General features: G+C 42.6%; 1 protein-coding gene across 1 annotated transcript in view; it reads left to right on the forward strand.

Annotated features, from left to right (window-relative positions):
* The window catches only part of patj (PATJ crumbs cell polarity complex component), a 123,797-nt gene that overhangs the window by 90,625 nt on the left and 17,350 nt on the right, over positions 1 to 15,822 (forward strand). The window contains exons 29-33 of the mRNA XM_079267124.1: positions 2,120 to 2,316; positions 3,614 to 3,705; positions 13,912 to 14,011; positions 15,036 to 15,128; positions 15,647 to 15,757. Coding sequence (XP_079123250.1) covers positions 2,120 to 2,316; positions 3,614 to 3,705; positions 13,912 to 14,011; positions 15,036 to 15,128; positions 15,647 to 15,757 — 593 coding nt within the window. The remainder of the gene's footprint in view (positions 1 to 2,119; positions 2,317 to 3,613; positions 3,706 to 13,911; positions 14,012 to 15,035; positions 15,129 to 15,646; positions 15,758 to 15,822) is intronic.

Below are 15,822 nucleotides of genomic sequence, written 5' to 3' on the forward strand. Positions count from 1 at the left end.
ACACTCAACTGAAATGCATTTGGCATAAAAACATATGAAAATTAAGTAGATTGTATTCTCATTGTATCACTGAAGCCTTTTTGACTAATTCGAATATACCGTCCCTCCATCAGAGTATCTCCGCCCACAGCTTGAGAACTACTTTTACAAAAGGTGCACCATATTTTTCTCGCAATCCAATCACAGCATACAGTTATATTCCAGCATGTAAACATGTTCAAGTTGAAACCTTAAATACAAGTATGAACCTGAACACAAGCAAGATATGTCCCCTTTGAATGGAGGATCTGAAAAGTTCCTCCACCGCTGCTGAACACTAAACAAGTTCCTGCTCCATCATTCATCTGCTCTCCAAAGTTTACTGTCCCAACATTGATGTCTGCTGGCCCCGTAGAGCTGTTTACATGTATAGATGTACATTAAAACCATATCTCCATATAAATGCTGTAAGTGAGACTGTTGAGTGGTTTACATCGAAGCAGCTCTCGGCTGTTTGTTCCCTCCTCCTTCAGTTTGAGGTGATTTACTTCATCCTGCCACTAAACTGGGTTATCTCTGTCCTGGGTGTGTCCATATAACGGCAGTGACCTTTAAGTCCCTGATGTACAGTTGCAAAAGACAAAACCCTTCTTATCTTCAGAGCAGCAGCGTCAGCTGTTTTACTTTTAGGAAAAGGTCAGAAGCCATGTGATCTCAACTGAATACGCAAAGGTTTGAGTTCGGCATTCATCTTCGCCGTGTTTGAGTTTGACTGGATGTGTTCTCAGACAGAACGACGGATAGCCTCTATCGGACCGAATGATGTGTTTTAAATCTCACTTTTTATATTTCGCTCACGTTTCTCACTTTGTTTGTTTATTTCACGGACTGTTAAGCTGCATTTTGTTTGGCACCAAATTAAATTAGACGCTTGTCTCCTCTTCTCCCGCTGAGTCTCATCTTCCTCTCCTCCATTTGCTCTCTTCGTCCTCCCTCCCTCCCTCTTCTCTCTCTCTTCTCTCTCTTATGCGATTACTTCCTCACCTCTTCTTCGCCTCTTGAATCCTCCTCTTCCTCTTTCCCCCATTATCGCTCTCATCTCCTTTCAGTCAACTCAAGATGGTTGTAAGATTACAGTGTTCGTTGTGGGAGGATTAAATGTGCTGTCCACTGACAATATAACTCTATATCTCTTTATCTAGAACTATATAGTGATACAAAATTTGAATTTTCTTTTGACTTTCCTTATATACCTCAAGGCTTACGGGAAATGGTGTTCATTAAACGCAGCTAAAAACCGGATTGTTGATATTAGATATTGATATTTAAATTCAATATGTATGGAGTAGGAATGCATCGATATTTCATATCAGACCGATACTGATTCATATAGCTGGATCGGGTATCGTGACAACAGGGCTGAACAGCTCACGTCAGTTCTATGTTTCTATATGACATAAATTATATAATTTTAAGTCCTGTTTAAGTTTGAACAATTTGTCGCTGCATTTAAAAGGTTTACACTTGAACTGTAAGAATGTAAATTCTGAATATTGTTCACCAATTTACTTGAAGGATTCATTATTTGACAAATTAATAACAATGCAGTACATTCATATGTATTTATTTGTCATATTTAGTTTTACAAAGGTAAGAAAGCACTGTTTAAGTTAAGTCTAATGTATCGTTGATACCCAAGGCAAGTTTATTTGTACAGCACATTTCAACAACAAGGTAATTCAAAGTGCTTCACATACAACCATTAAAAGCATCAAAACATAAGGCAAAAGAAAAGGAGATTTTAAAACAATTATGAAAAAAATTGTAAGAAATAAAATAAAGTTGTAAAATGCAGAAATGCAGGAAATTGATTAATATATTAATTGAATCGGGTTCAACATTGGTATCTGTTTCGGAATTAAAAAATGTGGTGCATTCCTATTATGGATCCCTATAAACGGCATAATATAATGCTGAGTACGATTTTGATCCAAGGCTGTATTTTTAGTTATTTGCATTATTAAAAATGTCAAACTGATTATGAATTAGTTACTTTTTCTTACCTCACAAACAGAACCAGGAAGTTCTGGCTTCACTTCTGCTCCCTGTTAACCGACTCGTCTTCCTCCTCCTCCTGCAGAGCGTTGGTGTGAGCGTTATGGAGACCTGCAGGGGGAGCTGCTGTGCGTGGAGCTGGAGAAGGAGCGGCAGGGTTTGGGTCTCAGCCTGGCAGGAAACAGGGATCGTTCTCGCCTCAGCATCTTCGTGGTGGGACTCCATCCAGGGGGGCCGGCGGCTCGAGACGGACGCATCCGGGTCGGAGACGAGCTGCTGGAGGTGAGAACATCGATACGGTGGATCGCCCTAAAACCTCATACCGAAATTCATGTTCCCCAGAGGATGAATCCCTCTGACTTTGGTGATCCCCTGACATTTCCTGCAGCGCCAACATGAGGTTAAGATTTTTTTTTAAAGTGAAATATGTCAACAACGATTGGATGAAAAGTGGTTCATTGTTCCCCTCAGGATGAATCACATTAACTGAAGTGATCCTCTGATTGCTCCTTTAGCACCATCATCAAGTCAACATTTGAATGTGTGCACACTTTGGTTCATGACTGCAATGCTATAACGCTAACGCGCTAAACTGTAAACATTATACGTGATAAACATCAGCATGTTAGCTTTGTCGTCGTGAGCATGTTAGGATGGTGAATTGTTTAACTTTAGGTAACGATGACAGCCTTACCGATGGTGCAGGTACATGTTTTATTCTTGTTGACTTGTCTTCAACATGAAGTCCGAAAACAAATGAGTCTTGTGTTGGTCATGATGATGGTAATGAAGATTATATATTTTGGCCGTAACCACAGCATATTGCTCTCATTTTATTGCATCACATGCGTGTGAGGAGGTTTCCAATTAGTTTCTATAAATATTAAACAGCAAAACACAGAGATCCTCTCTCGCTGGCTCTCTGGCTCTCTGGCTCTCGCTCGCTCGGCCTCCTCATTACAGCAGTGTCAGAGGCTCCATGAAAAACTGTTGTTCAGCCGAGGAAAGCCTGGACAATTACACACTAAAACACACACTACAGCACAGAGATGGTTGCCTCGTTCAAAGGCACATTAATGCATAAATCCATATACTGTAATACTGTAATACTGTAAGGGGGATGTGCGTGTTTTGATGAGATATTGATTAACATGTGGAGGTGCTTGTAGCTTCTAACTTGCTGTAGTTTACGGCCTTACAGCTCAATGACCTCTCAATTACCCCCTATCTCAATTTAGTGTGTGTGCGTGTGTTGACCTTGGAGGTGTTAAAATGGAGAGTCATCTGGAGTTACTGCAGGACAATTGTCTGTGTGGTCAGATAAGAGTTATTCTGACACGAATATTATAATTAGTAATTCCTTACCGTTTATGATAATTGATACATATTAAAAATGTGTATTGACTTTAATTTTCAAAATCAATAACTAATGATCACCTTCACCCCCTCAGCGATTGTAATGTGATGATATTTCACTCTGCCTGAGACGTGTGTGCTTTCTTGTGATCAACAAGAATTTATCATCATATGTTTCTCAGAAATGAGGTTAATAATCAATATATCTCTGTTTTCATGTCAGATTAACAGCCAGGTTCTCTATGGGCGGAGTCACCAGAACGCCTCGGCCATCATTAAGAGCGCCGTCCCCAAGGTGAAACTCATCCTGCTCAGGTAGGGCTGCAAGGCATGCTGGGAAACTGTTGAAAAAAAGTAGGCCGACCAATCAGACGGCGGAGACTCTGCTCTTCCTGTATCATTCCTTCATGAACTTTGATCATGTGTTGAAAATAATGCATTGTTTTCCATAAATACAAAATCTTCTACATTTTGAATACATGATCTAATTTTTTACTATTAAGTACAAAAGTTAAACTTGAAACTGCAAAATGCAACTTGCAGTGATTGTTCAGGCTTCAAATCTCAACAAATTGTTTCAGCTGTTGATAAACTTTATTAAGTTTTAATATATTTGCATGGGACAAAGTAACCATTAAGATTCCTAATATGTGGTCAGTTTATCTAAATAACTTATATTTGTGATTGAAGTGACATTAATTCATTTGCCCCCTTTGGGAAAAGCGTTATCATTGCACCTACGCAATTAATTCAGCTATGTCTTGCATTGCGAATTTTCGCAATTATTTTCGAATAATAAAAGATTTGAATCGGATGACGGATTAATGGTGCTGAATTTGAGATGGGAGCATTTCTGTTGCCTCTGGACACGGCGGCAGCTGAGCAGTGCGGAGCGGCAGCCGTGAGATAACCAGTGGGGCACATTCAAAGCACAGAGAAGCCCGGTTTACAACACACACAGAGAGGGAGAGAGACGTCATTCTCTGCTCAGGTAGATGCTGTGCATTGTGAATGTATGGATTGTACTGAGCCGATACATTCACGCCCTGAACTATTATCCCATTCGTACATAATAAAAGGAATAAACTAAAACAAATCTAAACACTTGAGAGAAAACATTCTTGTGACCCTGAAATGATCAAGATTGTTTGAGAACGGACGACATTAAATCCTTAACCAACAAAGTGAGATGTGAACATGTGTGGGCTCTGCAGCTGTATCTCTCTGCCGGGCCGGCTGGCCGCTGAGCAGAATATTGGATAAATGCAAAGACTAAAATCGCTCCAGAATCGCTCGTTTGGTCTTGGTTGTCTTTTCTTTTGTTGATTTTCAGGATCTGAAGGTCTTCAGCAAGAGTAAACGGGGGAAACGCTGACGGTCATTACAGAAGAATGATATGCGCAAGGCTCCACCGCTTGATGTGTGCTCTTGATACCCGAGTGTCCGAGTCAGCCAAGACACTGTCAAATCTACTACTGTTAAAAAGAATCCTTGTCCATCACTTCCTCTGCGCTTGTATGTTGGCATGCTATTTTCACTGTTGGAAATGCAACACAAGCGACAAGAACCAGGAAGTATTTGAGCGACGTTGCTCCCCGCAGCTACCAAAGCTGGTTTTTCCGTGTACCAAGTGCGTCGGTAGAACAACAGATTTTGCAGCTGCGCCACAGGGACACGGAGAACATCAGTGACAACTGCGGCGGTTCTCACACTATATACCTTACTCGGATTGGTTAAAAAATCAGCACATTTTCTTTAATGAGGATCCAGAGAGACACTGACTGCTGTTACAGGACGGGAGTGTTTTTCTAAGCAGGTGGAGGCAGCAGGGAGGCACTGGGGGAGGCAGTGATGTGTTCAGGGAGACAAGACGGACGTGAAGTGTTTCTTAAGCAGAAATTCTCTTTTCAATTAAAATGCTGCCGAACCTGCTGCCATCACCGTGAATCCACAAGCCAGTGAGGCCGACCTGAGGAGGACGAGCGGAGTTTTCCTTTTACGTGGTCAGACGTTCCTTTTCTTAGAGTATAATAGAGTTCACTGCCTTCTACACGGACACTCTGCTGCAGACAGATGGATGGTACCAAGACCATGAGAACCACGACAAACCGTGTTCGACACCGCGTTGTGCTTCTATGGTTGTGCTTTTGTTGCCTAAAAAAACCGTTTTGAATGATTGAAAGATGGGGACAGTTCCATGTCCATGTCCACGAAGCCAACCGATTGCATTTCGTGACGATTTCACAAACTGCCTCGAGACTGTGTTGAATATTTAAATGAAAGTTTAAATGAAAGCCCAATAAATCTCATCTGAATTTTATCTTGAAATGACAAGTTTAAAAAAAGGGGGCTTCAGAATCGGTCCAAAGTAGCCACTTGGTAGAAACAAGATATAGTTTAGTACTGTTGTAAAGAAAAAGATGTTACTGAAGGGTAGATCAGGTCCTTGGGGGCGCCCTGTTGGCTCACCGGGTAGAGCGCTTGCCATTAAGGCTGAGTCATAAATTGTGCCAAATAAAGCAGAAATGCCCCCAAAAAATGATCACACTCGCCTGGAACAACGTTGAGATTATGACTCAGGCTGTAACGTGTCACTGAGCTCTCACCAGAGAGCCTGTAGGACGTGATCTGATGCACTCAGACGTGTCCGCCCCTGAGGGCGTTTAACTTGAGTCTCGTCTGACTCATAAGAGAACAGACGGGGACACTCTGCTGCAGACAACGGCCATCCGGAAACTTCAAAGTCCCAACTGCAACCCGTCTGTCTGATCCGAAGGCGGACACAGAGCTCTGTGTTCGGCGTATAACAACCACAAAGCTCTCAGTTTCGCTGGATGGGCTCTTGATGAAAGCCGACAGGAGGGGGACAGTCCTTCACATTCAATCCTTTTGAGACGGGAGAGAGGAGCTGAGGACGGGGACTCTCTGCAAAACAGATTATACTCTGCTAGCCCTCCTCCTCCTCCTCCTCAGCTGCAGGAAAGAGCTTTCCGCTGCAGCGATTGATTCGCAGCTTTTGAAGCGAGCAGGTGTGGTGTATTTTACCGAGGTCTCATTAAGACCAGAGCCTCGCACCGGTTCAGCCTCCCTGCCAGACAGGATTTAAAGTGCAGGCCGGCTTGGACTCTGCTGCCGAGAAGATAATCACACAAGAGTTTATCCCTCTTTTTATCTGCTGAGTTCCTCCATGTTTTCATTCTCCGCAAAGGATGCTCTACCGAGCAGGTGTATCTGAGTCGAAGATCATAGTCCTTCTCAGAGTCACAACTCAGAGAAATGTTAACACACAGCAATGAAACACATATTCATATCATTCAGCGTGACTCGCACTGCAGGATATCATTATCGCCAATGTCCATCCAGAACATATGTCCATAAATCCACTTAAAGATCTTTAGTGTCATCAGTGATAGTTGTGGGCCATGGGTACACCGCAACAGGAGCTGCTAATGAGTCTAATGAGATGGTTGGGCTGCTGTGTGAAATGATGTGACAATGTAGCAGCCACCTCACCAATTACAAAAATGACAATTACCAACATTATAAGCCACCATGTTCTGAACAGACACATTACAAACTAACACCGACAAAAAGTGACTCTCAGTGGCACTCAGTGCTGGCAATTGTGCTCCAATAATGCATAAAGTTGGCGGTTTGCAGGTCGGGCTAGGATGGTTGCTCTGCTCCGCTGCTCGCAAAAGGTGGATGAATATAATATCCAGTGCCTTGCTATTGGGCATCAACCTGGTCTTTAGTTGTATTGTCAAAAGAATTGACAGCTGGGAGTATTGATATTAGACATGTTCGTTGTTTATCATTGATCATTTTGGGGGGAGTGGCTTTGGAGGGAGGCCTGAAGAGATGGGCTGTCAGTGTTTTTGACTTTTGACAGCGACTTTGTAACTTTCTCGCTAGATTTAGCAACCTTTGCAGCTCGTGCTGCTAGCTACTTTCATTGAAAAAGAGTTGGCAACACTGGGCTGGATTTTTCAGTTGGACACTTTTAAAATCGAGCGTACTCTTGCGGTTTTCTCCAATGTTGCGACCCCAGCTTTAAATAAACGTAAAATGTACTTCTTTCAACCTCTTTTTTTGAAATTTCTGACAGCATTTGCATATCGGGTAAACCTACGTAAGGTCCTGAGGTAGAGGTTGGGAAAAGATGCTCTAGCGCCAAAACTTTGACCATTCCCTTGTACTTAAGGTCAAAAACAAGATATACTGTGCACAGTATATGTTTCTTTTTGTTCCACGCTCAGGACAAACTTTGCATTTTTATCTCCACTTCTGACTTTAAGAGGACATAAATCACCAGGATGTTATCTGCCTGTAATGAACCCTGCAGCCGCCGTAAGCTGAATATTTAAAACATCTGCATCCTCAGTCTGACACATGGAGGTGGATGAGTGTGTGAGTCAGAACTGCTACTAAAGACCTCCGTCACTCTGAGTGATGGGGCTGTTTGCTGTGTTCAGGCTCATGAGTCGCCTCCATGTCAACATGAGACATAAATCACCACCACAACAAGTCGTTACGTCTGTTACTGAGCTGTAAGCGTCTCGCTGGTGTCAAATCAAGACTCATTTTCACGTCAGTGCTGCTGTAAAATCTTCACCTCCATGTTAACGTTAAACCTCCAAATTACTTTTATGGCTCAACAGCTCCTGTGTTGTTTGGTTGCATGTCATGTGATGACCCGTCGGCATCGAGTCGTGCTTTGTCGCCAGATACTAGCGGCTTCGCTGACGTCTGTCACATCCTGACAGCTGTCGTAGTGTTTGACAGCGATGGGAAACGTCCTCTGGGTCACAAACCTACAGATGGCAACAGAGTGTCGACGGTTTGTTAAATGCATTCAATCTGAAAACATCACTCGTACACGTTCGGGTCCTGAACGCCCGGCAGCTGTTTGAATTGTTTAAAAACACAGAAGAAACTCTCAAGTGAAGTCGATATCAATTTCTCATATTTGGGCTTTTGAAGACACTAGGTTTTAACCATTTGTATGGAAGAGTGTGAATGAGATTCAAGTCTGTCAGCAACATAAAAATCACCCCTCATTTGTAACCTGATGTAAAACAGTGAAGTGTTGTTGCTGTGTAATACCAGGGATATATCAAATACTTGTAGTTCGTTCATTTGTATGTGTACCTGTGGTGGAGGAAGTATCAAGATCTTCTGTTGGGTTAGTACCACATGGGGAAAATACTGTGTTGTCAGTAAAAGTCCATGCATTTGACATATTTAGTAAAAGCATTCGCATAAAAAGATACTGTAAGTACCAACAGTAAAAGTTATGCAGAATGGATCATTTCAGAATAATATTATATTATTGGATTGATGCATTTCTGTGTTCATAAATATATGTAGTGAAGTACAAAGTACAATATTTGTTTCTGAGATGTAATGGCGTAGAAGTATAGAGTAGCATGAAATGTAATTAAGTGAACTACAAGTACCTCAAACTGTACTTAAGTACAGTACTTGAGTAAATGTACTTAATTACTTTTCATCACTGATTTTTATCTCTATTAAACCAGATGATGATCTTTCTCTGGTCGAAACACCATAAAACTGTTTAATAACGCTGTAGTCACTACCAGCTGATATGGAGTTATAAGATCAGATATAACAAATGAAATATGTTGTCAGTGAATATCTTTTGTTTTTGAGATTTGTCAGATACATTAATTAACAACATTTTCTGATAAAAAGAACAGAGTCTGGTGTTGCGTTTTCTTCAAAATGTATTTCTATCAGTGTCATGTTCATGGGGAGAAAGCTGTCATGTTTGAGACCCAGAACTCTTTATATTATAAGTGTTTATTGATTATTTCTTTTTACCTCAGCAAGAATATTTTCAAGCAGGGTACTTTTGTTGTGATGAATAGTCTCTTTTCTTTTTCAGAAATGAGCTTTTTGAACCTTTACCCGGCCTGCAGGTAGTGTTCACACTGCAGAGAAATGCCATGTTGATGTATCGGTGCAGTTTATTGAACTCTGGCGGACTGAAGAGGACGTTTATTCTGCTTTATCCTCAGTGGTTCAGCTGGAGGTCACCGTGTCCTGTGATTAGATCTGTACAGAGACGATGCGGTTCTTCCCATGATTCAGGAAACCTTTTGTGTGTGCTATATCTCCCAGTTCACCAGACTGTTCTGACCACGTCGTGGTTTTTCTTTTGCCTGCCGGCCTGCTCTGATTGAATGCGGTCGGCGTGTCGGGGACAGGAGGACACCGCCGCTCTCGCCGTGTTCGGCCAGGTGACAAAATCTCGTTATAGTCGTGTCCACGGGCTGCCGCTGAATGATTTATCTCCGATAAAGGTCGCCACGGCAATGAGCAATGGGATGTCGACTGGGGCAGGAGCCTCGGCAGGAGTGCAATCGCCATGGAAACAGAAATGGCCACCCTGCCAGCCATCCCTCTGCACATCTAACTTACTGTGTGACGATACTGATGGAGTCGATTGGTTTCCAAAGCGATCAAACGATCGTTGTAGTAAAGAAGCGGCTTCAGATGTCGCATAACGAGTCTGTAAAGCTGGGTTTTAATCGGTGTCCGGATTACACTGAGAATACAGCTGAGAATACAGCTGTATGCTGAGAATACAGCAGTATGTACAGATCAGACCTCCAAGTTTGAACCAGGGGACAGCTTCAGGAGATCAAGTTCTTCACTGTCAACGATGACAGTGAAGCGGTGATTCTCATCAGGCTCTCCTCTGACAATGCTGATACAAATGTTCCTACAACATTAAGTTAAAAATCACCTAAATATATTATCTAATTAGAATCTAAGACATGAAATAGTTTATATCCAGATCGATCATGTTACTCCCATTATCGACAGATGCACCGGGCACATTTAAAATCACCATCGTCCTCGTTCATCCTCGTTCATCATTAGGAACACTGATGAAATGAAATGTTGCTAAACCCAGTTTTAATAATCCATTTGAATGGGTTTAGCCTGAACTACTTTAGATGTTTAAAAAAAAAAAGTAAAAGACAAAGTAAAAGTTATACAGACATACATTCATACTTAGCTATATACATATATACTGTGTATATATATATATACCTAGACTTACATAGAAATGTCCTGATCTCAGTCCTGCTCCTCAGAGGATAATTTACAATAAGTGACCCCATGATGTGTTCTTTTAGCGCCGCCCTCAGAAAAAACTTGTACATGTATGACTCCACTGCTACGGTATCACAGATCAATCATCTGGATGTTGTAGTATTGAGGCCTCTCAGCAGAACATCTGAAGAGTGAGTGTTAAACAAATGAACCTGTTCAGGTGGATGATTGGCTGACAGTGTCTGTCTTGCATGACTGAAGCAGGAAGTAACAGACTGATCCATAAATTCCAGTTTCTGACGGCTTCACTTGCACCAAGGACACATTAAAGGTTCATCGCGAATGGGTCAGATACTGGGCAAGGACAACAACGTAATAAATATAATAAAATAAAATAAATAGCCGAAGGGTGGAGATACTGAGGGACCAGGACAGATGGAATGAAGCAAGAGAAGACAAAGCTTGGAGGGCAGGAATAGATTAGTCTTCCTTTCACAGCCATCCAGGTTTGTCTGAGCTTTGTGTATGTAAAGATGGACAACATGACAGCTCCCCAAGCCAAATCATCTCGATTGTCCCCTTGGTGGCTGGCTGCAGTATAGGTCATAAACCCCGCCCCCTATATGTTAAAGGAAGAGACATGGGCCAAACATAAAAACCCAAGTACACATCCAATGTTAGGTAGTTCTTATCATGCTGAAGTATGGCTACAAATGACATTTTACATATGTGTTATAGTAAAAAGTATGAAAGACATTATAGAAATAAATGGACAAAAGAGAGTACGTTTTTTTTTGGGTGTAAATGAAAACCCCAAGCAAAATAACACCGGGCCAGTTTTTTGACTTAGAATGTCAGAGCTTTTTGTTTTTGATGATATTGTCTGCAGAGCAGGACTTTAAGACGGTGAATAAGCTGCAGACCGGATCCTTTCGTCTGCTTCTCTCAGTGAACATTCCTCATCAATGTATCCCTTTAATGTCTGTTCAGGAAGAGTTGTGATGTGAGTTGAAGATGAGGAAATCTTCATCTAATCATTGATGCTGTCATAGAAGAAGTCAAATCAGATTGAGGAACTGGAGCATCTTGTGGCCGTACAATAGAGGATGATAATAATCACGGTGCCTTTTGATGGAGAACGGCTGATTACGATTCTCTCTGACGTTCAATCCATAATTTCAGGCATAATTTCCTGCTCTATTAGAGAGCAGACAATAAGTCAGTGATGTGTTGCTGATTTAGGTGATCAGAAAGCTTTCCACTTAAATGACAGGTGATCTCTGTGAAGTGGAGTTTAGAAGCACGAATGATGACGCAGTCTAAATAAGAAAACAGGTCCTCTCTGATGTTCATCCTGGAGCTCCACAGATGGCTCCGTTTAGCGCCGGAGCCTCGAATCAAACGATTCCGGCGTCAGATGGCTCCACCACAGAAGGGTTTGAAGTGTCCCGTGTGGTGGACTCGCACCATATGTCGTCATGTAGCAGATGTCTTCTGAGCCACACTGCAGGTTTCATCTCCCTCATCGCATCCTCCTTCATGTCCGTCGGCACACTTCGGGGATGCGTTGTTGGTTTTCCGCTCCGTTACCCGAGAAGCTTCTTGTTGTTCCTGCTGATGAGATGCCCGATTTGATAAATATAATTTCTCCCTCAGCCATGTGATTGTTCAGTTTAGATTACAGCGATGTTCCCATCAGGAGCGTTTCGTGAGTCACCAGCTGCTGGGAGGAGGAGAGGAAGTCTGAGTCAGCATCCGTCTTTGTCCCATCGCTCCTCATCCTTGGGCTTCGTGAAGTTTGACAGATGAAGGTGCTCAGCAGGATGAAGGCATGAAGGTCAGACTCCCTGCCATCAGCCCAGTAATGATCCGACCATAGACTGTATATAAGAAGTGGACGTAGTCATCGTGACGTCATCCATTGGTTTGTGGTCTGCCGTTTTGAAGCCTTGAGTTTGGCAATTTCCCCGTTGCCATCTTGGATTACGGCCCTTGCCATGTTGTTGGTTATTTGCTACCATGAACAGAGATTACCATATTTGGAATGTGGAGGAGTGACAGAGGGGGATACGGCTCTGGTAGTGGCAGCGACCTGCCAATCGCAGTAAGCCCCGCCCTAAATCATACCCTGCTTTATGGTCTATTTGACTCTAATTGAACTATCATTTACTAAATGAACATCATGCTGTGTTGAAGAAGACTTGAGACCATAAACTCATGTTAACAATGTTTACTGAGGGAATAAATCAAGAGAGAAGTAGAGTCATTTTCTTATAGACTTCTATGCAACCAGAGGAGTCGCCCCCTGCTGGTCAGTAGATATAATGCAAGTTTTAAGACACTTCCTTTGGCACAACCTGAGGTTGCCGCCTGGATCAGACCCAACAGACGTGAGGCGTTCGGGGACCAACACCAGCATCCGTCGTTGCTGGTTTTATCCCATGTAGCGAGTCGTAGTGGACACGCAGCGCCCCTGACAAAATATTTTTGCCATCTCTCCCTGCAATTTTTCTTCGCGCCTACATTGCCCACAGTTCAGCTGGACGGGAACCGTGTGTGCACATGGGAAAAGTTTGCATCAAGAAATTTTTGTTACCCTAAACCTGAGGGGATTTATGGCAGAAAGCTCTGAAGGCAACGTTCTCCAGTGAATGTTGTGTGTGGGATTGTGGTGTGCTATGCTAGCAGCTAACAGCTACAGAGGCCCTTTCTAACTACACCTTATGATCTTTTTTTTTCAAACTTGCAGTCTTCCGCCCGAGCCGGTGCTGACTCAAGTAAAACCAGAAACCTGGAAACGGACTGATGGTGTGAATAAGATCGCTGAATGAATAAAAGTCTCTGACTTCACACTAGATTAATTTAAAAGTCCCAGGACCCTCACATCGGTACAGGAAATACTCCCTCAAAATAACCTTTAAAAGAAAGGAAGAGACCTCAGGGAGATCAACAGAGGAGGGATCCTCTATCAGGATGGACAGAAGTGCAATAGATGTCATGTGTACAGAATGAACGACATAACAGAGTTACAACACATTCAATGCATATGACAGAAATTATTCATACAACACAAGAAGTGATTCCACCTCCATAGAAAAACGTGAATCAGAATGTTAAAAACAGGTCTCCATCTTAGGTTTGTGGTTGTGCAGCAGTCGTATTCTTGCAGCTGAACGTTCGTCTGCACTGCTGCTGCAGGCCGCAGATCAGCTGCAGCTCTGTGACTGATCCGCTCTCACGGGACATAACGAAACACCGAGCGGACATGTGTTTATGCTGGAGGGGGGGGGGTCTCAGGTGGTGAAACTCTGCATTAATCATAACCTTCCATCAGTTCCTTGCTGATGAGAAAATGTGTTTTTCTTGCTTCTTTTCTGGTTTTTCGTGTTGCAGCCCAAACTGCCCTGATGTCTCTCTCTGTGTCTCTCTCTGTAGAAATGAGGATGCTATAAACCAGATGGCCGTCCCCCCCTTCGCCTCTCTTCCTCCTCCCCCTCCTCCTCCTCCTCCTCCTCCCCCTGTCATCAGCCCCGAGGTAACAACGCACTCTTTTCACACTGACACACATCCCCGTCCACACGCTTCTGTCTCTTTGTAACTCCGGAGAACACACATAAATACGTCAGGAACATAAAACTGCAGACGGAGCTGCTGTCAGTCCAACACAATTTGATTTGCCCATGTGGGTGCTGATGATGACATCACCAAAACTGTCCAATCAGTGAGTTACATGTCAGTCTGTAAGCCAGTGTGACCAGAACGTAAAGACAACAATTAACTGAGCTCCAGGTGTGAAACATAAAAAACGTATTGTTTATTATTATAGCATGCCTCATTTGTTGGACGTACAATATGACATTTTTTGAGACACTATACTGCGAGTATTTTGTGACTTTTTCACATAATATACTATGACTTGAATTGACTTACTATACTGTGACTTTTTTGATGTAACCTTTTTGACATGTTATGCTTTTTCTTTTTATATATATATTATTATGACTTTTTCAAGATGTTATACTATGACTTTTTTTCCTTCCTATATTTGACATTCATGAGTCCACAATAGTGTAATTAATATTTTTAACGTTTGTTAAAACGTAGGTCGCCCAGGTACAGAGCTGGAGTTGGGAGGTGGTTAGCAGAGGGAACCAGCTAGCCTGGCTCTAAAGTTCGCTGGTTAATATGTGTGTAATTTGTGTCTCTATTGTTTAATCTCAACACAAACACAAATGTATAAAACACAGTTTGTTGTTTCCAGTCGCTCTTTGATCTCTTCTTTTAAAGCAGTTTCAAACTGTTGGTGGGAAAATTAGTTACTGGCCTCAGACCAAACACACTCTGTCAGGAGAAACAAGACGAGACGTCAAACCCGACATTCAATTTAACTCTCACTCTCCATTTAACTGACACTCTCATTCCTTAAAGACGGTGAGGCAACCGTAGACTGACCTGCATGTCTTCTTCTTCTTCTTCTTCTTCTTCTTCTTCTTCTTCTTCTTCTTCTTCTGCTTCTGCTTCTGCTTCTGCTTCTTCTGCTTCTGCTTCTTCTGTGTCAGTCCGTCTCTCCAGCTCCTCTCGGCGTCTCCGTCCCCACAGACGAACCTCGCCCCCCCGACAGCCTGACCCTTCACCTGTCATTGGGCCCGCTGGTCAGTCGTAATCACTTTCAGACACTCGTCACATTGATATCACTCTCTCTCTCTCTCTCTCTCTCTCTCTCTCTCTCTCTCTCTCTCTCTCTCTCTCTCTCTCTCTCGGAAACAGTGACAATGTTCCCCCCCCCCAAAAAGACTATCGTTCATTATTGGACTAATATTCCATATTTTAACAGTAAATTGTTTCGGCTGGAACTAGATTATTCAGAAATATTCAATATAATCTGATGAAAAAAGAAAAAAAGAAACAACAAAATTAAGAGAGAAAACATTTTGACTGAAAGTTGACTTTGTGTTGTCACTAAAACTATTGCTTATAGACTTACTCATGTATGAATTAACTAATCATTTCCGGTGTACTGTTGGTTTGTTTAAACTACAACAAAACATCATATTTTGTGAACTCTGGGGGGCTGTGTACAGGGGTCACTAGAGGGGAAATAAACCAGAAGTTTCAGCCCACATTGCGCCGGGATATGAAAGTGTAAACTGATCTGTGGTCTGTCGAACAGGATGCGAAGAGCGATGAACACGAGCAGAACAACAGGAACGGAAACAGAAGCAGCAGCAACAGCAACAACAGCGCCCCCAAGAGTCTGACAGAGAGCGACACCTCCACCAAGGTGACTTGGTCTGTCTGACCTCATTCACGCACTGGAGGAAGTACTGAGAGCGTTTACTCCAGGGA

Source organism: Melanostigma gelatinosum (genome assembly GCF_949748355.1).
Source record: "Melanostigma gelatinosum genome assembly, chromosome: 4".
NCBI classification, from domain to species: Eukaryota; Metazoa; Chordata; class Actinopteri; order Perciformes; family Zoarcidae; genus Melanostigma; species Melanostigma gelatinosum.